This window comes from Psittacula echo, assembly GCF_963264785.1.
Source record: "Psittacula echo genome assembly, chromosome: Z".
In the NCBI taxonomy this organism is placed as follows: domain Eukaryota; kingdom Metazoa; phylum Chordata; class Aves; order Psittaciformes; family Psittacidae; genus Psittacula; species Psittacula echo.
Window position 1 is genome coordinate 45,919,627 of NC_137742.1, and position 22,886 is coordinate 45,942,512.

The following is a 22,886-nucleotide window of genomic DNA, read 5'->3' on the forward strand; positions in this document are numbered from 1 at the left end:
TTTCTGACTCCCTCACAGGTTTGGAGGCAGGTGAGAGGTGGAAGGGGGGACACCAAACACGTTTTTGCCTACTGATTCGGAACAACCACAAAAAATACCCACAAAAGAAATAAAAAAACCACAAAAGTAAAAGAGAATTTGGAAAGGCATGTAGAAATATGCTTGCTTAGAAATCTAGAAAGTATAGTAAAGTTCCAGTCCAGCAAAACATCTAAGGTATGCTGAATTTTCTTCCTGCCAGTAATACCTTCCCTTACAGCTCAATGTGCTTATGTGAGCAAAATATTTTAAATAAAACTTCCAGTAAGTAGACTGTACTGAATGGATCCAATATACTTAAAAATTATTAAGAAAACAAAGACCAAAGCTAACAGCTGATTGGTCTCATAGCTTTGCATGATTTATCAGTACATTAAACACACAGGAAACTTGATCATTTTGTTTAAATGCATCACTAAGATGCATCTGCTTTCCTAATACTGCCCAATGTATTTTCAGAAGGAATAAAATCCTCCAAACACTGGCAGTTACCTACCTGTTCTCTATGAATCACTGGCTGCACTGATTGTCTCTGAACAGTTAAGTTTAAAATTTACAGTCTCACTAGGTCAGCACAATTTATTTTTCTACAGGCAAAAGCTTCCTGGAGATTCTCCCAACAAAAAGACAGAGGTAGGACAAAAGTACTCCTGGGCAGGGTATGTGTGCTGTTAAATTTGCTGAAATGTAACAGTATGATTTATTTTAAATACAAAACAGTTATTTGTCTCAACATGTGCAATTATAGTGTCTTTAATACCTTTAATAGGCTGACTTCAATATAATTATCATCATAGTACCTGAAAGCCCGTGCCTTCTCTTGTCTTCCCCTGCCCTGCTACACTTCAGTACAGAAAAAGCAGCACCACAGAAACAGTGAGGATATTTGACTGGAAATCTAGACTGTATAGTGAGTTCCAAATCCAATAAAACACATAAGCTACACTGAATTTTCTTCATGCCAGCAGTCCCAGCTGCAGCCAACAGATCACTCGTGCTGAAAGTTAAGCCTGTGCCAAAATGTATTGCTGGACAGGGACTTCTCATTTATTGTTCTCAAAACAGCCAGTATTTATTCTCCCAAGAGAGTGGGCCATATTTAGTCATAAATTACAAAGCAGAACTCATCAGCTGCTTAGAAATTAATGGCTTGAGATGGGTATAATCTCTTAAAGCTTCAAAACTGTCCTCAGTAAACTTAGCCACAAAGAATTTCAGTGACCTGTTCCAAGGAGTTAATGCGTGCGTTTGCATAATCACCTAGCTCACAGTCTTTAACCATATGATTAAATTCAAAGAGGGGAGCACTACAAACTAATATGAACAAGTAGTTACTACTGTAGAATTAAGAAAAGTTCATGCAACTTTCTCTTACCTTGCAGCCAGTCTCGAAAGTAGTGCAACCACATTTTAGGGAGCTGCCTATCTTCTTCCAACAAAACATATGTTACATTGCTGAAACTTCTGTGAAGTTCATATAGTAAGTGCTGGACATTTGGATAGTCTGCTTTTTGTGTCACGATATACATGTTGTAGAATGAAAAGTACGTGAATTGTGCGGCAATAAAGTCATATTCCCGTGTTTCCCGTGGTACAATGTCTGTGAGATCTAGTCCATCTCTCACTCGGGTAGTTCCATAAAGGCTGAGCCCAAGCAAACCCAGAAAAAGAAAAATAACCATAATCTGCAAAAGAAAATGGAAATCCATTTGGTTTTAGCTTTCTAGAGAAATTAACAATTTGTAACAGCATACTACAAGCCAGGTGCAAAATTAACAGCAATCAAGTCTACTTTAAAACTTTTTATTTCTCTTTTCTTTTTTCATACACATATACACTACATGGCTAACTAGTTTGTGCTTTATTGAAGGGGCTCTGCACTACAGATGAGAAATTTATATCATAATAAAGTTAAAAAGTGGCTTTAGTTTCACAAACTTACATTACTGAAAGTCACCAAAACCCTTACTGGTAACACATCTGACAAATATCTCTCTACAGCACTCGCAAGATAAAACTTTTAAAGAAGTATGAAATTAGCTGTAAAATTCTTAATAACTGTTATTCCAAAAGAATTCTATTTATTCCTTGTATTTACAATAATTTCCAGGATAATTTTATTACTGGGCAAGGCAGAGTCTATTTTTGAAAAACAAGTAAATAGTTCCCAGATTACCTTAGCTTTTGGTTTTAGGAGGAATGGAGCATAATGCTTTTCTGCAAAAGATGAGAGTGTCCACTTCGTACAGGGTGGCTCAAGGCAATGCATGCTGGAGTCTGAGAATTGGGAAAGCAAATCCCTCGTCGAGCTTGTGCTTTCTGGGCTCTGGCAGCTGAAATTATCTTGTGTCACTGTCACTGGCTGCACAGATATTTCTGAACGAGGCTCTGCTGTGGTGTAGTACACCTGTGTATGAGGATCGTATTCTGTGCGCAACTGCACTGTGGACTGCATTGTAATTTGAGTTTCATGTGCAAAACTGTGACTGCTGTATGGGGGTGGAGGGCTGTAGCAGGTATTGTCATTTTCCACATATGCTTGAGGCTCAATCTGAATCACTCTAGTAACACACGGACTGTAAGAGAAGAGAAAAACGTATGTTCGTATTTAGATCAAACTTAATCATTCTCAACAGGATAACCTGCTTCCATCTGAGACTGCTTCTACCACTATTATAGGGTTTGCATTAATTAAATGTAACACCTTGACGTCAATTTTATTTTGCACCTTTGGGAAACATTTCTCAGACATGGTTCAAAGTGTAGGCCTCTGAGAATATGTTCATAGTTTTTGTGTTCAGCGAAGAAGGAACCAGCATCTGTGTGAAGACACTGACATCTGCTCACACTGCTCCATTAATTACACAGGCTACTCAGGTCAATATTCAGGTAGTTGCCTACAGCCTGAATGCACAATATGTGTGAGTTTGCATCAGCCCATGCTGAGAATTAAGCTATTTAGATCAAAATGTAAACACATGATACACTGAGTTCTGTTTAGAACTATTAAAGTAGTTGTTAATTAATATTTGGGCCTTCTAGATAACATCTCAGACTTTTGGGAGACAGGAATTCAGAATGTTGCCTAGCTAAACAAAACAAGCTCTCATTAACTGCACTTCTTCATATGTAAACAGGCCTGAATTCTGATACACATTTGATGCAACTTTAGATGAGAGAATAAATGGAACGTCTGATTGCTCTGTACTTCTGAGAATCAGGGCTCCAAAATTCTAGCACATTAGGCCATCCACTGAAACTATGACTGAATGAGAAACAGAAAGTAGGAATCTTGGCTTCGGATCAACGCCCTGTTCTAACCACTCCTTCAAAAACAGATTTAGGAAAACGCTTTCTGTCTTTGACATTAAAATTAACATGTCAAACTAGGTTAGCTCCTAGGTGGGTGTAAAACACTAAGATAACGTGAGGTGGATTGTCCACATTCTGGTTATGACAGTAAGAGAACACGTGTAGAAATGTAGCTGATGTTCTTCATTGCAGGAAAAAGCAAAAACTAAGGCAGAAAACATGCTTCATTTCCAAGCAGTGGCTCCACTGATGACAGCAGACTCATTCTACCTCTATGCTCAGAGCTGGCCATGTATCAAGTGAGAGTCTATATATACACTCTTCAGAATGGCAGTGTAACCATTATAAACTACTATTGCAGCCATAACAGAAACTTGGATCAAGAACTATCCTGTAACAGTACTGATTGTTCCTCATATGAAATACTTTGCCAAGCAGAAGTCATTTTACAGTTTATATATTATGTTTATATATTTAAGTTTAAAGCCCTACAAAGCATAAAAATTAGCACACACAGTGATTAACTGTAAATAAGGCTTTTCAGTACCCTGAGTTATATAGTCTTCCAATATTATCCAAAACCGGCACTGGACATATTCCCAAAGTGTGGATCTTTTTATCTACTTTCAAAAAGCTGCCCTCCAACAATCAAAATAAACACATGCTTGAATGAAATGAAAAGTGTATGCATGAAAGGGGTGGGGTAATGGAGGGAAGAGAGGTATTGTAACTCTTCCCCTCAGTCAGGTAAAAAACAAAGTAGCAAATGGAAGTCTGTCACTAACAATTAGATCATAACAGTGACATACTAACCCTGATGTAATAAAGAACTCTGTCTCCTCACACGGAATAGCAGCACTTACTGCTGATCACAAAAAGGACACACGTCATATATCAATCTATCACAGATTCTCACCTTGTAAAACAGCAGAATATATCCAGTCTCCTGTCCTCCCGACGATAAAGGTCCATGCTCAGGATAGCAGGAAAAATCAGCAGAACCATGGCAAAGTTGAATACCACCACAACTGCTGCCTAGAGATCAATCACAGGACAAGTGATGTTACTAAGCTTCATATAGTGCACCAGCTTTACAAAGCATAAAACTTCCCTTCAGTTCTCATTCGTTCACCCATTTATCATGTCAACCCATCAGATGCTTCCACGTTTTTCCCTGAGTAAACTGGGAGATATACTTTTACATTCCCATTTCATTATGGTAGGCCTACTGCAATTAATTAATTTTTTTGCATAATAAACTTCATGTTGTTTTAATACATCTGAGATGTGATGGGATGTGATGATGAGTTTTAAAGTGGAAAAACAGAGTCAACAGATCATAATTTTGCATGCGATCCTGCTGTATTTGGAGTAAAAAAAGATGGAAGGAAAACCAAACATGGAATTGGAATGGAAGTTCTTACATTTAGAACAGTTAAGGGATCTGAAGTAATTTAAGCTCACAATAACGTTAAAGCACATTGTTAAACCAAAAATTAAGTAAAGGTTTAAGTAAATTTTACTGAAAATGTTCTATTTACTAAAATTCTAAAGTACTTCGAGTACTCACTTAAAAGTTTAGCCAGAAAGAGCAACATTGTGGGTTTATTAAGGATTATTTTTAAAGGAGAATCAAAATTAATTCCACACCACATAGTAAATCTATGCATTAATATGTTTGTTTTTGACAACTTGATTAATGACCCAGTCTGCCAAAATGAGTCTTAAATTGGAACAAGGATACTTGGTTTAATTTGTAAAGCAGGTATTACATAATGAAAAAAACCAGCCTCCCTTTCCTTTCAAATCCTACTTCAAACCCTTTCCCACACAAAGATTCCCAGAGAATCTCAAAAAACATATGTGGTGCAGCATCTATCATTATTTTTAATAGCATTTATTTGTAATGCAGAATTGTTGGGAGCACTAGCCATCACAAAGTAAAAGCCTGAGCACAGACGGGACTGGAATATAGCTGAAAGAGTAGGAAAGACACTGGAAAAAAAATTGTTGAGCCATTAACAGGTGAAAAAGAACCCTGAAATCCTTATACTTTACCTATTAAATAAGCAGCAGCTATCTCAATTGCAGCCTCTTTTCAGGTTAAGGAAATCATACAAACTATCAAGTTCCCCCACCTGTAACGTCTAAAGTAATGACCACTTGGGTTAAAGCAGTCATAAAAAAAGAACAAAAGTTGGGCTACAAAAATGAAGTCGCTGACCTGATACAAATAGGCCCTCCTTTTTTCAGAACAAATGAATGGCTGTTTTTGATGTTGAAAAATCAGGCCTCAAAGCCAGTAGCTTTAGATGTGATATCCAATATCCATGTTTTCATGGCTTACACGTCAAGTAAATAATATGAAATGGCTAAATATCAACATTTTTATTTTTGCATCTCTTTATCTGTGAAAATCAAAGTACTAACACACTGAATGATTTCAAGGGGTTTGAAGCTGTCAAAGTATAATAAAAAGACTAGATACTGTTTTTACTTTTCTGAGAATGACAATCAACTAGTTATGTAAATATTTTCTAATAATTTCAATCATAAATATGTTGCAAACAGAATTATTTTCTATTGGTGTTTTTCTTTTGTTCTCTCTAGCCTGCCGGAAGTAAGATTTTGGTCCTGCTGGTTGTTCACAGACATAACTACTAAACCAGAATTTACCGAGTACTTAAAAGCCAAATTAGTATTTAGCCATCTTTGAGAAAAAAGATCCAGTGACTGTTTCATGATTTATAAATATCCATGCAGAAAGGTATATAAGGTCATAACCAAAACTTTAAAATTAAGTGATTTTCTTTTGATTCTCTCTAGAATTAATTGAATCTGTCAGAAAAACAAATGGCTGCTATTGCAAGCAAGGTGTTTGTTGGACCTAGTTCATACAACTGCTTGCTTTATTGCTGCTAAACCAGAGAAGGCTGAATCACCATATAACATGAATAACTAGTCGTGTCTAACCAAGCTCTTCTATCAAGGATCTGCTAAGATTTAGTGAGATTTGGAAAAAGCAGCTGACGCTTGAGCCAGTAATTCTTACTCCTCCCAGCATGGCTGAAAAACTAACAGAAGTCCTCTGTTCCATAAACTGCAAACACTTCATGCCGTATCAGTTCCCTTTGTAAACCCCAACATCCTTGAATCTCAAATGCCACTAAACTTGAAAAATAATACTTAAGAGTGTGGTAGAGATGCCATTAAAGTTAGTTATATTCAAGCTGGATTTTTAAGAAGCATCAAAACTAACCCAACAACACACAGTAAATCTGCCTAATAACATGGCATCCCTCTTAGACCTCTTTTTAGGGTGTTGATGTACCAACCCTGCAATTAAAGTATTTTTAAACAATCTTTACTGTTCTGATTCGGACTTAAATAAATTCCTAGAACTTAACATCTCACTTCTTATTGCACGCTGTCTCTCCCTCACCCATCTCCCCAGATATTCAAGGATGTTCTCAGTTTTCACAATTAAATACAGAAAATATTGTTCCTGTACCACCTTTAATTTGTTGTCCCATCAAAAAACACGCTGTCACTTGATAACGAGCGGAAAGGAAGAACTGCTGATGGGTGAGTCAGTGCCTGACCTGATGCATCAGCCACTGCTCCGCCTCCAATACCATTTAGACATCTGGTGGCTGGGAATTGGAACGTATGATAAACGTGACTATGGTAATACCCCACAAGCTGTAACTATTACACTGATTGGAAAGCAGCAACAAAAAAATGTGGTAGCAGAGCTTCCAGAGCACAGGCAATCTGTTAGCAGCACCCAACCTGAGAGCATGCTTCAGATTTTTGGAAACAGGGCATCTTCTCTCACCCCTTCAGAGACGAATGGTCAAGTGGGATAAGGCCTCAGACCTTTTCCTTAAGAAATCAACACAGGTAATATTAGTCCTAGAAGGGATAAAATGGGGCCTACTCAAGAGAGTAAAATGAAGGCATTCAGTGAAATGAGATCAGAGAGTAGTAAAAAAATTCCATTAATCGGAAAAAAATGTTGGCCACTTCCTGAGAAACATACTCCGCTTTTTGCATCTTTTCATAATGCACAGCCTAAAAATATTATTGCTGCTTCAACTGTTAACGGAGACAGAAGAATGGCAGTCTGTGCTGGAGGCAGCAAGGGAGACAGACGCGAGCCAGGCTGGTAGGCTGGGGCCCCGCCAAAGGTATGCGCTGCTATGTGCCATTCCTGGCAGCCCACCCAAGGAGAACGGGTGTGCTGTATAGCCAGAGGTGATGAACAGATGAGGAGGTCCATCAGGGAAACTTCCACCCTACTGCTCTCTATCTGCAACTCCCTCCTGACAGTGTACAGACCCAGACTGCCCCTGTGCCCCACCTTTTCCCTCAGGCTTTAATTTTGCTTGTTAAATTCTAATGTCAGGAGCAGACAAAGGTAAATTATGTGAGCAAAAGGAGGAGGACAAACCACTTCAGCAGAGCAAGATAACTGAATGAGCTTAAAAACTTATGTTCTTTCTCTCCACAAACCCACCATCACACCACCTGGTACATTTAGGAAAAAAACCTTGTCATTCTTCTGGTGAGGGAAAAAGTTACTGCTAAGACTTACTGGGAAAAGTTCCATGCCTGCTCATTAGTGAATCCACAGCACTCCTCTGCTCCTAGGGGAGGAAGTTTCTGGTGTAAGCAAGAAGAGTTAGGTGGCTTTTTGTGAAGCTGTACCTTCTCTTTCCTGGGCAGAATTTATTCCATAATGGTGTCTGAATAATCTGGCTGTGCCCTCTCTTCCTTCATTTACACTCAAACCAAAGGGCTATGTTTAAGACATTCCTACTACAAACTTCAAAAACCTTCAGTGGATTTCCCTGATAACCTGTTCCTCTGCCACAATTTTAAGAAACGAAACACATCTGAAAACTGAAGACTTCCTCCTTCAAAGTCCTGAGCACTCTTACAGGTGATTCTTGTAACTCAGTATCTGGGACATGGTCAGCAACTCTGCTCTACAACTTCTTAAATAAGGAGCTAGTATGATCAACAAATGAAAAAAAAAAAAAAAATGGAAAAAGCTAAAACAGTCCCTGTCTGCTTTATGGAATTAATTTTAAAAATTTCACTTTCAAAAAGGATCAATAAATGGACCTTCATTTTTTTAAACTTGGCAAGAGCTAACCCTAGGGATCTCCTAAGACAGCATCAGACTTGCAATATTTGAGTTCCATAAATTAACAACTCAGAGGTATCAATGAACTGATTTAGCTGGCAGAACAGAAGAGAAGCTGAGAAAGAAGAAAGAATTGATATGTAAAATGTGAGATTCTAACTAAAAGCTGGGTTTGCAGATGCAGGAAGCCATTTATCCTCCCTCAGCAGCTGGGGTTACTTTACAGATACTGGGCCTCAAAAATTACGGAAACTTTGACAATTATCTTGCAATGTCTCAAGAAAAGTGAACGAAGAGCAAAATAAGGTCAAGAGCAATCCTTTCTTTAAGCCAATCTGCTAAAAATCCACTATCTAGATGAGAAGAAGGCAGCATCTGTGAAAAGTAAATGCACTATTTCATTGCTTTCTAAGTCTTGCTAGGAAGCTATCAAAGACTGCAAGGACTTCTTGTTTAAACAAGCCTGAGTAAAAGGGAGATGGAGGAAGAAGACTGTAAATAAAGAAATCCATATATAAATACAGACCACCCACCAAAATCTGCCATGGTTATGTGATTCTGAATGTTATGATTAATGTATCACCTGATTTTGATTTCACCTGGTGAAGATAGGCAAAGCAAGTAATAGGTGTTCCTTTCTAACAACAAAAGGTGTTATTTTAGTGGTTAATTATATACATATCAGTCATATATATTGCTCTGTCATCAGTAAATCTTTATTACGGGTCTCCAGCTGCTCTTCTTTTTTTTTTTTTTTTTTTTTTTTGCACATTTTTCCATCTCTTGTATATATATAAGGGGTTACTATGCACAAGCAAAGACAAATTACAGATGCGTGTGAGAAAAAGATTGAGCAACTCAAACATTAATTTCTGGACACCCAAACATTCCTACACATAGATTCCATATTAATCACTGCCTTAGAAAGGACTGTGATTGTGATGTTTTTATTCTGAATAATATCAACATGTTCATACGTGAGTATGTTGAAATCTCACTGGAAACTTTTTGTTTGTCATTTTGCTGTGCAGACTTCATTTTATGAACTTTCACTGACTCAGACTACAGTGTCGCAGCAGTCAAAAAGAAAAGACTTTAGAAAGGTATAGTTAACTTATACTTAGATTACAGTAACAATTACAGATGTTGTCTTCATGTACGTTTCAAAAGCAACCTGTCATGTTCTGATGAATACAATAAACATGTCATGTGAAGAGCAAGAACAGAGAAAGGCTGAGCAAAATTTCATCAGATAAGGAAGAATTAATTTTCGTGGCTCACATTCAACGGGTTAGCAGTGCAATTAGAACAAAAAAGGCCCATCACTATTGGACACTTGTTATAAGATGCATTTAGGCTGAACAACTAATTCCCAGTGAAGATCTCCAGCAGCCTCTTGGCTGCTTGAATTACATGTTGAATGTGCTTGGGCCACAGATTTAGAAGACTTGAGTAACCTCTTTCAACATAAGAAGTGTTACACTTCAAAATATATTTCATACATTGGCACTGTTCTTTGTAATATAATGAAACAATTCACTGTCACATGACATGTAAGAACGGACATCTAGGTTTCTGGCAAATCAGGAGAGCTAAATATTGCTAATCAGTCAGGACTAAGAATCTAGCTTTATGTGCCACAGACATCTGCTAAAAAGTGCATAAAACCAAACAGGCTTTTACTTTCTTTTATTATCCACTATGAAATTGCCTACTGAGAGAAAGTGGTAAACAAATTATTAATGCTTACTGGTAACATAACTGCAATCTCAACCAGTTTACCATTTTACAGCTTAATGCAGGTGTACATAAATCTTTGAAAACAACAACTGCCACATGTATTAAGAAAAATTGCAGCCCTTGTTTCCTCTGGGTAGCCAAGGGCTCAAGGAGAATGAAAAATGATTGGAGAACCAAGCTACAGCAGAGGAAAAATAACTACTGAAAAAGTAAGTTTGCCTGCTCTGCACCAAGGTCAGACAGTGCTATAAATTGCTTGTGTTAGGGGAGGAATTCCCAAAACTTTCTTCAAAGAGCCCTTGCTTGCAGAAGAAAGCTTTCTCCAGTATCCTTAGTATTTCATATTCCTGAAGGTATATTGTCCAAATGAATGCAAGACGACAAAGGGAGAAAGATAGAGCAAGCAATACATGGTTCAGCACATAAAATTCACATTTTCTCTCAAAGCAGTTGGAATGTAAAATTCTTCAAGTTTTCTCCAAGTTTGCTAAAATTATGTTGGAAGTAAGGAGTACAAACTGCTGCAGTAGTAATTAATATGGCAAATGCATATTTGCTGCTGCCACTGCACTATGGTTATAGTTTTTAAGAGCAGCAAATGGGACAAACATGAATTGAAAGATTAAATTCCTACTGAGGAATGTTACAATACACAGTAAAGCAAAATCTACTCCTCTTGACTTAAGAATGCAAATCGTTCTGACGAATTGTTTCTTCTTAGTTACATACATCTTGGATTTTGTACTCAACCCAATGATGAGGCAGTGTATTCTTTCACCTGCCAATAGGATGCAAGAGACTGCAGGCATGAGAAATGGGAGGAGCAGAATCAAGGGCAGACAGCAGCTGTTATCACCCAGATCTATGGTAAACAGTGATCACACACTGGTTCAGTGAACTGCAGTAGCACTGAAAGCAAACTTTAACACTACTACTAACAGGTATCATCATTGGCTTTCCATGATGGGACCATGCATAAGAGCCAACAAAGAGCATGTAAACTTACTTGGAGTGAAAATGCTCGTAAAGCAGGAATAGGGATTAAGGCAGCCATAAAGAAAGCAGTAACATTGCTGATAGAAGTAAGGGCTACACTTGCTCCTGTTCGCTTCAAACATTCACCTGTTCTGTCCTGCAAAACAAATGATGTATCTTAAAAGTGAATAAGGTTATGTCCTGCAAATGAAGGGGTCATCTGACAGATATAACACAGTAAGAGAGAAAAATTATTACAATGAAATTCTGAATACAGGTGTGCATTTGAGAGTAGTGGAATAAACAGTATACTAAGTATTCTGTTCAGGGGAAAAGCAGATGGCACATGAAGTGTTCATGTTGTTTGCGGGTAGAAAATATTATCAGAGCTGATTCAGAACACAAAACTAAATGGGTTTATATCAGATATAAACCCATTATATCACTGGCATTATATCAAACCCATTATATCAAACTGACATTATATCAAATACATCTGTATTTAAGTAGGATGTATTTTCCACTAGTTCCACTTGGTGTTCCCATTTTTCAAGCAAAATAAGCATGTATTAACAGCATGAGGCATAACATACCTATGTATCTTGAAGAAGTATGTAAGAAAAGAAAAAAAAACCACCAACCCAAAACCCAGGCATCATACACAAAAAACACAGGGAAATCAAGATAAACACATGACCCTTTCCCAACTCAACAGGCTATTTTGAAGCACATGGAGGTTGCAGTAGAGTGAGGCTGTAGTGCCTGCATGCCAAACCAGCTGGAAAGAGCACATGAAAGACACTGCTTGTAGAGAACAGAATCAACAAATATACACTGCTTTTAAATGGCTTGTAGTTTGGATATGAAACTGGACTGAGTGTGAAAAGGTCAATAAAAGGAAAGAATCATAAAATTGATGACACCATAGATTTCATATAACATTAATATGTTAAACTTTGAAATGTTATAGTCAATTACAAACACCAGAACAGAAGCCCCCTGAAAAAACAGAAAATAACTCAAATTCAAGGCCAAAACAAATAAGTAAAGCCAGTAGTTGATACAAAAAAGAGAAATCTTTGTTTTCTAAGCTCTCCTCCTCCTCGATCTTTACACATGCAGATTTTTGCATTCTTCCATTGAAAGCATTCTATCATTTAATTGTCAGACTTATATTTGAGTTTGTTCCTAAATTTACACTTATTTTTGTTGAAATTTCGGGCAGAATTTGGACTATGAAAATTAGTCTTTGTATGAAAATTATACATTTTAAATTTCAAGACAAAATAAATCTAAGACACTATTAAAAAAGCAAAAAAAAAAAAAGAATCTGAACATTCCAAAACATTCTATGATCACATGTATTGCCACTATTTCCTATTTTGACAGAAATAAGAATTTCCACACCCTAGGAAAACCTTTTGAGAAAAAACCCAGGTTTTTCTAATCACTGCTTATTAATTCTGGATACAGTTATCTTTTCCTACATAACAGCTTTTGTTTTATCTTCCCCCAAATCCCCATTCGTTATTACCTCAAACGGAATTCTCTTATTCTGCCCTGTTTCACTAAATGCATGTGCCAGAAGGAAAACATCATCTACACCAACTCCAAGAGCAAGAAAAGGCAAAACCTTGGGGGAGAAACAAAACAAAAAACAAATAAGAAAGCTGTTTTATGATCTGCCATGCAGTTAGCCATTAAATGGCTAATTAAAGCAACTTACATTACACTATTAACAAATCCAAGGGTAACATGAAAATCAAAAGGATGTGATACAGCTATTAACTTTTATTCTGGAACACTGCTAAGGAACTTGCAGTATACCATTTCCAGGTACACCAAAAATAATTCAATTCTGGGGTAGACAAGGAATATCTGACAATAATTCAAGCTATAGTAAAAATATTCGCAAAATTTAAGCATCCTGATAATTCAGATATAAAGACGAAACCCACAGCTTATTATGTACAACTGGATGCCTCCATTTTTGCTGGGAACAGAAAAATCAAATAACCCAGAATCCAGTAATTATACAAACTGCATGATATTTGCCTTTTACTATCATTTTACAGCATGACCATATAATTTCTTACAGCAAAAGCTATCAGATGGGAGAAAGGCACAAGTAAAAATCTCATGCCAAAATACTTTAGTAGGTTTTTCGCCCCTTAAAGATTCAGTTGTGTCCATTTACTAGCAGAATACTTGTAATTTAACAGCAGACTTGTGTCTCCTAAATACCTGAGTTGTGGCAGCATTAAAGGAAATTCCAATCAATGAGCACAGGCCCAATCCTGCAGCCACTGAGAGTGCAACCAACAAGACTCCTGCCAGCCCCACGGCACCCTGAGACTTGGCACAGTCCCACCGCAGCATTGTTAAACAGGCGTAGGCAAGCTAAAGCAAGGGGAGGGGAAAGAAGTTGAGGGGGAAAAAGCAAAATGTCAGAATGGATCCTTCTCTAGCAGCTATCTCTTATCAACCAAAATACAAATATTTTTAAATAGAATAGACACATCGCAAATGTCACACAGAGGAACAGGCAACAAGCCTGAGACAAGTTTACATACTGTAGTTGATATTTTATATATATCTAAAATGTTCTGGACTGCCGACTGGTGACAATAAAATATTTAATCCCTGCTCTACTACCAGAGAAAATTAAATACATTTATTTTATTACCATTAGTAAGTAGCCACTAGCTACTCTGATAACACTGACATCAGAAAATGACTTTAGGATGTCATCCAGGGTGGTCGTAGTAAAGGAGAGCACCTTCTGAGTAGAGTTTTGTGCAACACTTTGATGAACAACCTATGAGAAGAAAAATAAAATTAGATGTAATTAAAGAATTTATTATCATCTTCTACAGCACACATCTGAAATCAACTACTTTAGCCTTAATGTCCCTGCAAAAGCCAGCACCCTACACAGAGATAATGCTACACAAAAGTGTTTGCAACCTATTGATTATCAAACACGAATTTGCATCTTTCAGGAATGGCTATTGCTTTCCCAGCCCATTCCAAATGTTTAACACTCCTGCTGTAACTCCACCATGCATTTACTGCAGTATGAATTTTGCCTTTAGCCCAAGCCCCATCAATCTTTTGAGTACTCCTCTTTCCCCCTCCCCACCTGGGCCATTCACAAAGGTCAGCAGCAGTGTAGCAGAGGTCAGAGCTTGGGACACAGAGACCATGTACTGTCACACAGCCTCCCCACCAGGGCTGCTGCTGGGAGAGCAGCCTGTTAACTGGCTAATGTTTTCCAGACACCCTTAGAATAACCACACCAACCAAAAGTTTTAAATGCCAGCTAACTCTCTGGTTTTTTTTCAGACCCAGTAAAGCAAGTGTCCCAGACAGCAAAAAGCAAAACCTTCATGGCTTCTCATATGTGAATAATAAGCAGCTCCTTCATTGGAGCGGAGGAGGCAACTTAAAAACTGCGAGGCAATGACTCAGTTCGGGTTTAAGCATCTTCCTTGAAGACAAGCTGTGACAGAAGCCAGTGGATCTTTGCAGGACTTCATAGTATGGTATCTAGGTTATTTTTAATTTTACCTCAACATACATCCTCTGCCAGGCTTCCAGAATTGCTGCTGCCTTATCCTCATTCCAGTTGATATGTGAAACATATTCATATCCCTTGAAGTGCTCATACATTTGCTTAGGAGTCATTAACTGAAACATGGTTTGCAAAGCCTGGGCACTGTGACATGGAGAGAAGAGCACAGAGGAGGAAGAGGCGTAAAAATGAGCATTTTCAGGAAATTATTTTTATGGCATCAAGTCCCAAATGAGACTCTAACAGGAGCTTGCATGAGTTCTTGTTTTATAGGGCACATGTTTGTATTAAAATCTAACAGAGTATAATTATTCTACCGTGCGTCTGGTGCATCTGTACTGGTTCTATGCAAGTATTGAGGCTAAATCTGGTTTCACTGAAGTTAATTAGAGTTTTGCCATTATTTTCAATAGGATCAGTTTCAGGAGCAAAGACTGTAACCCTACAAATCAGTTATAAAGATTATGATTGATAGACAGATTACTGTGAGGATGCCACAGGAACACTTATTTCTACAAGATCTTGTAAATGCTGTTGGCAATTTGTCATTTGAATACATGGGTCTTTTTTAATCCCTTGGAGACAAATACCATATTAAATTCCTGATGCCTGACAATCTGCAAGGACTACACAATGTCAACCACTATTCATCCTGAATTTCCACAGCGTGCAAATGTACCCAATAGTTTTAGAAGATTAAGGAACTATTCTATTTTTCAATAAAAATACATACTTTGGCTACTTGTTGAAAGACTTACCAATGTTTAGTGTGAATGTAAAAAAGGTCAACATTCATATTAAAAGTTCTAGTAAAAGTTTTCTATATTAAATATGGAAGAATTATAGAATCACAGAATGGTTTGGGTTGGAAAGGACCTTAAGATTATCCAGTTCCAGCCCCTCTGCCATGGGCAGGGACACCTCACACTATATCAGGTTGCTCAAAGCCTCCTCCAACCTGGCCTTCCACACTGTCAGGGATGGAGCATTCACAACTTCCTTGGCAGCCTGTTCCAGTGCCTCACCACCCTCACAGTAAAGAATTTCTTCCTTATATCTAACCTAAATCTCTCCTGTTTAAGTCTGAACCCATTACCTCTTGTCCTATCACTACAGTCCCTGATGAAGAGTCCCTTTCTGGCATTCTTGTAGCCTCTCTTCAGATAATGGAAGGCTGCTATGAGGTCTCCATGCAGCCTTCTCTTCTCCAGGCCCCAATTTTCTCAGCCTATCTTCATACAGGAGGTGCTCCAGCCCCCTCATCATCCTTGTGGCCCTCCTTTGGACTTGCTCCAACAGCTTCATGTCCTTCTTGTGCTGGGGACATCAGAACTGAACCCAGTACTCTAAGTAGGGTATCAAGAGAGAGAGCAGAGGGGCAGAATCACCTCTTTCAACCTACTGGTCACATAAACAAAACAAACGGGTTTGTTTTACTGCTCAAAACTTATTCAAGATGTAGGGACATAGAAATAGACTTTTTTCTATACTGATCCTGAACAAAAAGTTCAGTGGAGATTCTGGAATTCTGACAAGTCAAATGAATGCCACATTATCCAAATTATTTTTCTCCTCCTTTTCCTTTGATGGTATTTCAAAACATGCTCAAAAGTGTTTGGTGCTTTAAACACTGTTCAACACGCATTCTATAAACAAAATTGCCAAGAAAAAGCTCTCTTTCTGAGCAATGTACACTATCATTCTGAGGTTAGAAGCAGGAAGCAATGACTATTCCTTAAATTTAAACTACTTAATCACTCTTTTAAGTTCTTTCTCTTGAGGCATGTCCTCCTAAACTGGAATTCATGAAGGGCAGTAGATTTTGCACGATCCTCCCCCATACCCCAGAACCCAAACTCTAACAAAGAAAAACTTTGACATTTTCTTTAAACATTTACCTGACAAGTTTACCAGAACTGTTCTTGACTGTACCACCTATAATTAACTCCTCTTGCCAATGCATGTATTTTCTTGACAGTCCATAGCATCCACCACTCAAAACAGGGGCTACATCAAGAGGCTAGAAAAAGTTGTTAAGAAACAATTAATCAGTTTCATACCTTTAGACAAACTCATACCCTAATTCAACACCCAGTATACCAGAATAACATGTATTAAAGACAATCTAGGAGATCTAGAAAGAGAAATGTTTTCAACAAATAAAACTGAACAGATCAGCTGGATACTTGTAGACTAGACTGTAATTTCTCCACAGCGTGAAGTGATTGATAAAGGGATACATAAAATTGGGGTCTGTGACTTCAAATTCTCCAAAATGTCAACAAAACTGACGCTACTTTGAAAGAAGGCTTTGCTGCGCTGCATGAGCGTATAGTGTCAGCTGTATTCCAGAACTGGCTATGTCTAAGGCATCAGGTTTGCTCAAGTGCCACATCCCTGCATTGCCATTCCCAGGCAGTAGCTGACAAGTGCATTCTCAATTTAAATACATGGGCTCAAGCACTGCATCACAGAATGAGGGAAACTTCATGACTGTGGGCTAAGTGCATGTAACAGGAACAGAAAGAATTTATCAATCAAGAATACAAACTATATATAGCTTAGAAGAAAATGGTACCTTCTTTTCTCCTCTCTCTCACCCCCACCAACCCCAGCCACACTTGAAAAGATATACACAAGGACAATGAAACTTACTTTAGTGGAATTTTTATTGGGAGCTGTAATTGGGCAATCGGGATCAGCAGGATTCAGGCAGGGTCGATCCATATAACCATGACCAACCTCAGCTTTATTCAGCATTTCTTCCCAGCTCTCCACTTGATAGTTTATTTTCTTTAACTCTTCCAAGAATTCTAAGGGGTCAAAGTTGATCCACTGTAAAGGAGGCTTGCCTCTGCAAGAGAAACCAGGAGAAAATGACACATACAGAAAAGACAAAAGAAGTATCAAAACAAACATACTTTTAAAATTCATATTTGCACAAATGAATTATTTTCTGTTATAAAGTAAAACTTTTTCTCATAAGGTTGTTTCATAAAATGTAAGGCATGTTTTAATTAGATTTATGTACTTTTCTTGCAGCTCAGTTGCAATTTTAACAAAAATATTCAGGTCTTAAAAGGAATTGTGGAATAACCACAGGTCAAAAATACTTCCATTTACAAGCAAAGCAAAACAAATCATCAAGCACCTAAATAACAAAAAAGCAGCCAACTGCTGCTTCAAAGAATTAGGGGGGGAGGGGAGAGGGGAAAAAAGAGAGGGGGCTGAGGAAAGAAAGCCTTTCTCATAGTATCAGATTACTTCTTGCTAGTCTACTAATCATCTTGCAAATGTAATCAATCAATATAACTGATCTTTGTTTATCTATAACAATGCTGCACTCCTTCAAATGACCTGGCAGCTTGACTATCAACCATCAAGCTCTCCTGCTACCATGGCTGTCACCACTATCGCTGTCAAGTCTCCCACCCCCCACTCCTGAATTTGTGATGTTGACAGACAAGAAAGGCTTTTGGCTGCCTTATTCTGTGATTCAAACCACACTGTATCTGCTTAACCAGGCTTAAGTCATTATTCTGAATCTCCCAACCAGAAAACACAAAACCCCTTATTTCCCCATCTAAAACTGTACACTAAAGGTTAGAAGATGGCCATTGCAAATTGCTTTTACAGAGACATGCAAACCAGGACAGAAACAATAACTTAAATGCTAACTCTTGCATAATTAACAGAAAATGCCTGCACAGATTAACAGTTAACTCTTGAAAGGATTCAGGGCATATTATATCACACTTGTAAACTGTGAGAAACCACCCATAAAAGATACTATATGGTTTCTTTAATGATCTTATAAGCAAAGGATTTGCTCTTTAGTCCTCAGGAAGACTTGAAATCTAACCCAAGACATTTTCTTAGGAATTCCCAGCCAACCAATTTTTGGGGGGAAGGAGGAAGTGAGAGGGGAGAGAGGTGGTACATACACAAAATCAAACCAAACCAAAGCAAACACCAGAAACAAGTTTATTTCAGGGAGAAAAAAAAAGACACACAATTCTTAAAGCTTGAATTCAGAAACATTTTTTTGCATGCTCACAGAAAGGGAAAAATAAGTTACGATTTAAATCAATGCTACAAATCGTCTCTTAGAAACAGGAAAATCTTTTGTCAGTGGGGGTAAAAATAACCAAAAATCCATGTGCATTTTCTGTAGAGATACTACACTTTGTCTTTTATTTTTCTGCTAAACCAGAATCTGAGTAAACAATGGGAATGCTACTGAAAAATCATATACAGTTACACAATAAAAATCAGTCAGACCAGACTTCGTTATAACAGAAAGTTATAAAAAAACCATGCTTACAAAAGATAGGCAGTTCCTGACTGTAGCTTTGCTCCCTCCCAGAAGCAGTCCAAAGGAGTGATAATTAAGCAAGGATAAAGATATTCTATGATCTGTCAAAATCAAAAAGGGGAAAATCACAGTTATACTAGTATATAATCAAAACAGCACAAGCTGAATCATGAAAATAGACGAATCTTGTAACCAGGTGCCGACTGCACATACCTGGTCCATGTAACCTGCTTCTGTGATGAGTTCTCCTGATTTGTAACACAAATGTTCCAATTTCCACTGTCTGTAAGAAACATAAAGAACAAAATTTTTTCTGTCTGGGTTCAGCTGTAACAGTTATTTTTCTTCTTCTTAGTAGCTATTGCAGGACATTTTCTTACACAATTACTGAAAATTTATCTTTAAAATGTAACAGACATTTAAAATTGTAACTCATACACACATATTGGCCTCAAGCAGTAAAGCATTGAGAAAGGCAAACAGTATTCAGCATAGATGAAAATGCCTCACAAAAAAAAGGAAATGCCTTTCTTTTTGTAGTTACAGACAAGATATTTGTTTCAGTTATTCTCACACTCTCTGTAAAACTCATTAAAAATAATGGAGCTGCTTCTGGATGTTCAGGCTAGTCAATACATGTTAAAGGGACAAAAATCCATCTTTATATAAATGAGACTGCTTGTGACTTAAGATGCCACTCAGTGACAGAAGAGAGCGAGAAGCCAGCTCCAGCTCAGAGGACCCACACAAGCAGAAGAAATGAAACCATTAAGATTTCTGCCCTCCTTTTTCAGCTGTGAGTCAACTTCCACTGCCATGACTTCTAACACCTTAGAGAAGGCAGGAGCTGGGTTAAAAATAATTGGAGCTTCAGCATTAGTTCATTGAGGCATCAGCTGGATGCGCTGAAAAGATGGGCTGAAAGACAGGAGGCTTCATACCTCACAGGCAGCACCCCTAGGCAGATCATCATGTAAGTAGTAACCCCAGAGGAACCACTTTTCAGGGAGACATCTTACTAGCCTAAAGCTGGTACCTTACTAAGGTGCACCTTCATTATTTTTTGTTGGACCACACACAGCTTCCAACTTTCAGTTGCATACATAGACACTCTGAAGGCCAGCTGTACTGTCTACGTTATTAAACAGCTCTTATTTCACCCACTGCCATTTCCCTTCATATCCGAACTACTGGATGGATGGTAACCCATGCTGCTGATCACAATCATTATGTACCTCATGATGGTGTCAGCAACTGAATTCAACTGTAATATGGAGGTGTTCTCAATGTTAGGAATCCCAACCATAATGTCCTATGTTTAAGAGTACAGACACCACTCCTTTACCAAGACCAATGCTGGATACTGCTGCACTGCCCCTAGGGGTACACTCTCACAGTCTCTTCCAACACCACTTACTCCTTCTTATTTGTTAAAAGCCAGCTTGTCACCACTATGATGGCACAAAGTCAAGTATCAGAAACCAGTGATACTCAAATCAAAACACAGCCCAAAGTGAAAGGCTCTGAAGTGCTGTTTAAAAACAGATGGAGGGAAGCATGTGCCCACTTTTTACCTGTTACAAATGGTAAGAAAACTTTTTCTTTTTCAGTTACCTGTTGTACATATAGACATGTACTCTGCTGGCCTGAAGTGCAGAGTCAAGGTGCTGTCGGAGTGCTTCTGTTGTTAGTACATTAGCACCATCTTCCTGTGGAGTCTGGATCATGAGCTGAGGGTTAAACATGGCCTCTTCTCCAATCTTTTGCCGTGTGTAATTTAACTCCCGACTCACTCGTCCACCAACTGATGGATAAATATCAACAGCTTTGTTATTACCCAGTGACTGTTTATTCTAGATTCACCTGATGAGCACTCTCCTGTCAGAAAAACTTGACCATCACGTTCATGCGCTATTTGGTCTCAAACTGATGACAGTATAACTCTATTATTTGAGTAACACTGCAAAAACCTATGTTCCTTATTAAAATACCATTGCCCCTACTGGACTAAAACACTGACATGCAAACTGGAGCCTCAAACACTTTTGTCTACATTATAACCAGTATCCCATACGTAAAAATTAAAAAAAGCAAGCAAAAAAGAAAAACCTTTTCAAAAAGAAAAACCTTTTCCTTGCAGATCAGACCAAATACTACATACAATTTCTCACACTTGTACAAACAGTCCGCTCCAATAGCACATCTCAAGATAAATGGTTTTAATTTACACTTTTCTTCTAAATAGTTTGGCAAAGGCAGAAAGAGAATGTTTCTGTTCAGTTACAGAAAGGGAGGAGCAAAACAGTAAGTGTGCAGGAATACTTCTTCCAGCCTTAAATAAAAAAAATTACAAAAAAATAAAAAAAGGAAAAAAAAATACCAATTTCACATGAAGAGATGCAGTTGTGAGTGCAGCAGACACTAGTTTACCTCAGTGGTCCAGAACTTACACAACATGCTGTGATACAGGGGATCATTCATGAGCAACACCTGTTTTTCAACCCTTGTGAGGTGAATGGTGTGCCCCATATTAAAATGTGGCGGGGGGTTTGGAGGGAGAACTGAAAAGGAAGAGAGAGGCTGCAGAGTTGACAGGCTCTAGAGGGAGCCACATTCAATTTGCCTTGACAGAAAATATCAGGTAAGAATTGAAAATTATCTCCCTCTTACAAAAAAGCATTCAGCTAGAGTTCATATACTTTATACAACCTCCCCTGTAGTGTCCCCAACAAATGCATGTGGGAGGCAGGGTCAATTAATTAGCTGAATCAAGGCTACATCCAGATGAGGAGGACAAGAATACCACTAACATGGTGTTTCCATCCCTTACAATTTACTACCTTTATTGCTCTGCTAAGTCCAAGCTACAGACCTGGTCTGACTTGTTACATTTTTTTCAGTCCTAGTCAGCTTGGCACTGGTGATCTGAATTATTGCCAAGGTTTAGTTCTGCAACAGTGTGAACAGAAATTAGGCATGTACATCTATCTCCTCCTGGGTTGTATAGCAGAAGACTGATCTGTAACCAGTTGGCAGAGCAGGAGATGACATTCCCAAGCCTGAACAGGGACATACTTTTTCAATCACTTGGGCCTTCAACCCACCCATAGCCCCCTGGGGCTAAAAGGACCACCAGGCAAGAAGTGGGGCCCCTGCATGGATAAAGCTGTCAGAATGAGACCCTCAACAATTAAACCATACAGTCATTCTGGCATGAAGCATTGCTTATTTTCTTGTTCAAGAATTCTTTGAAGAAGTAAGTGTTTCCACAACACACTCCATTTTTTCAGCCTGTCACATATGCATTACCTCCGTCCTCCAAATAAACAGTGACCAGCTCACAGTAAGGAAGGAAAAAAGAAAAATTAAAGCACAACTTCCTTACCTAGAGTCCCTTTACAACTTCTTAACATCCCTCTTAGTACAGTGGGAGAATAGACAATCACTGAGACTCCATATGCATGGTAACAAAAAGTTATTGTTAATTTTTATCAAGAATTAAACCCTGAAAGTACTTTCACTCATCAGGTTTCTGTTCATGCCATCTTTCTCCACCAACCAGTGGTCTATGAAATACCAACAAATTTTGCTTCATCTTACAAGACTATAGGCTGGGAGTAAGGGAGAAGAGTTCTCCTAATCTGTACTTCTTTGAACCAGCACTTTCTTTTTCAGTCCTTTACACTACAAATGCTTCCAAAGACAGAATGTCTCTCTCCCTCTTTTGTGTCTCAATGCCAGCCAAGACAATAATGCCCCAATTTTATGAGGGCTGTGGA

At 38.2% G+C, this 22,886-nt stretch overlaps 1 protein-coding gene across 1 annotated transcript in view; it reads right to left on the bottom strand.

Annotated features, from left to right (window-relative positions):
* PTCH1 (patched 1) overlaps window positions 1-22,886 on the bottom strand; it is a 69,815-nt gene that overhangs the window by 23,928 nt on the left and 23,001 nt on the right. Inside the window, exons 3-15 of the mRNA XM_080638703.1 lie at window positions 20,722-20,911; window positions 19,321-19,390; window positions 19,117-19,208; window positions 17,448-17,646; window positions 16,691-16,812; window positions 14,789-14,936; window positions 13,905-14,036; window positions 13,463-13,618; window positions 12,753-12,851; window positions 11,250-11,375; window positions 4,268-4,386; window positions 2,216-2,615; window positions 1,415-1,724 (exon numbers count right to left, since the gene is read on the bottom strand). Coding sequence (XP_080494829.1) covers window positions 1,415-1,724; window positions 2,216-2,615; window positions 4,268-4,386; window positions 11,250-11,375; window positions 12,753-12,851; window positions 13,463-13,618; window positions 13,905-14,036; window positions 14,789-14,936; window positions 16,691-16,812; window positions 17,448-17,646; window positions 19,117-19,208; window positions 19,321-19,390; window positions 20,722-20,911 — 2,163 coding nt within the window. The remainder of the gene's footprint in view (window positions 1-1,414; window positions 1,725-2,215; window positions 2,616-4,267; window positions 4,387-11,249; window positions 11,376-12,752; window positions 12,852-13,462; window positions 13,619-13,904; window positions 14,037-14,788; window positions 14,937-16,690; window positions 16,813-17,447; window positions 17,647-19,116; window positions 19,209-19,320; window positions 19,391-20,721; window positions 20,912-22,886) is intronic.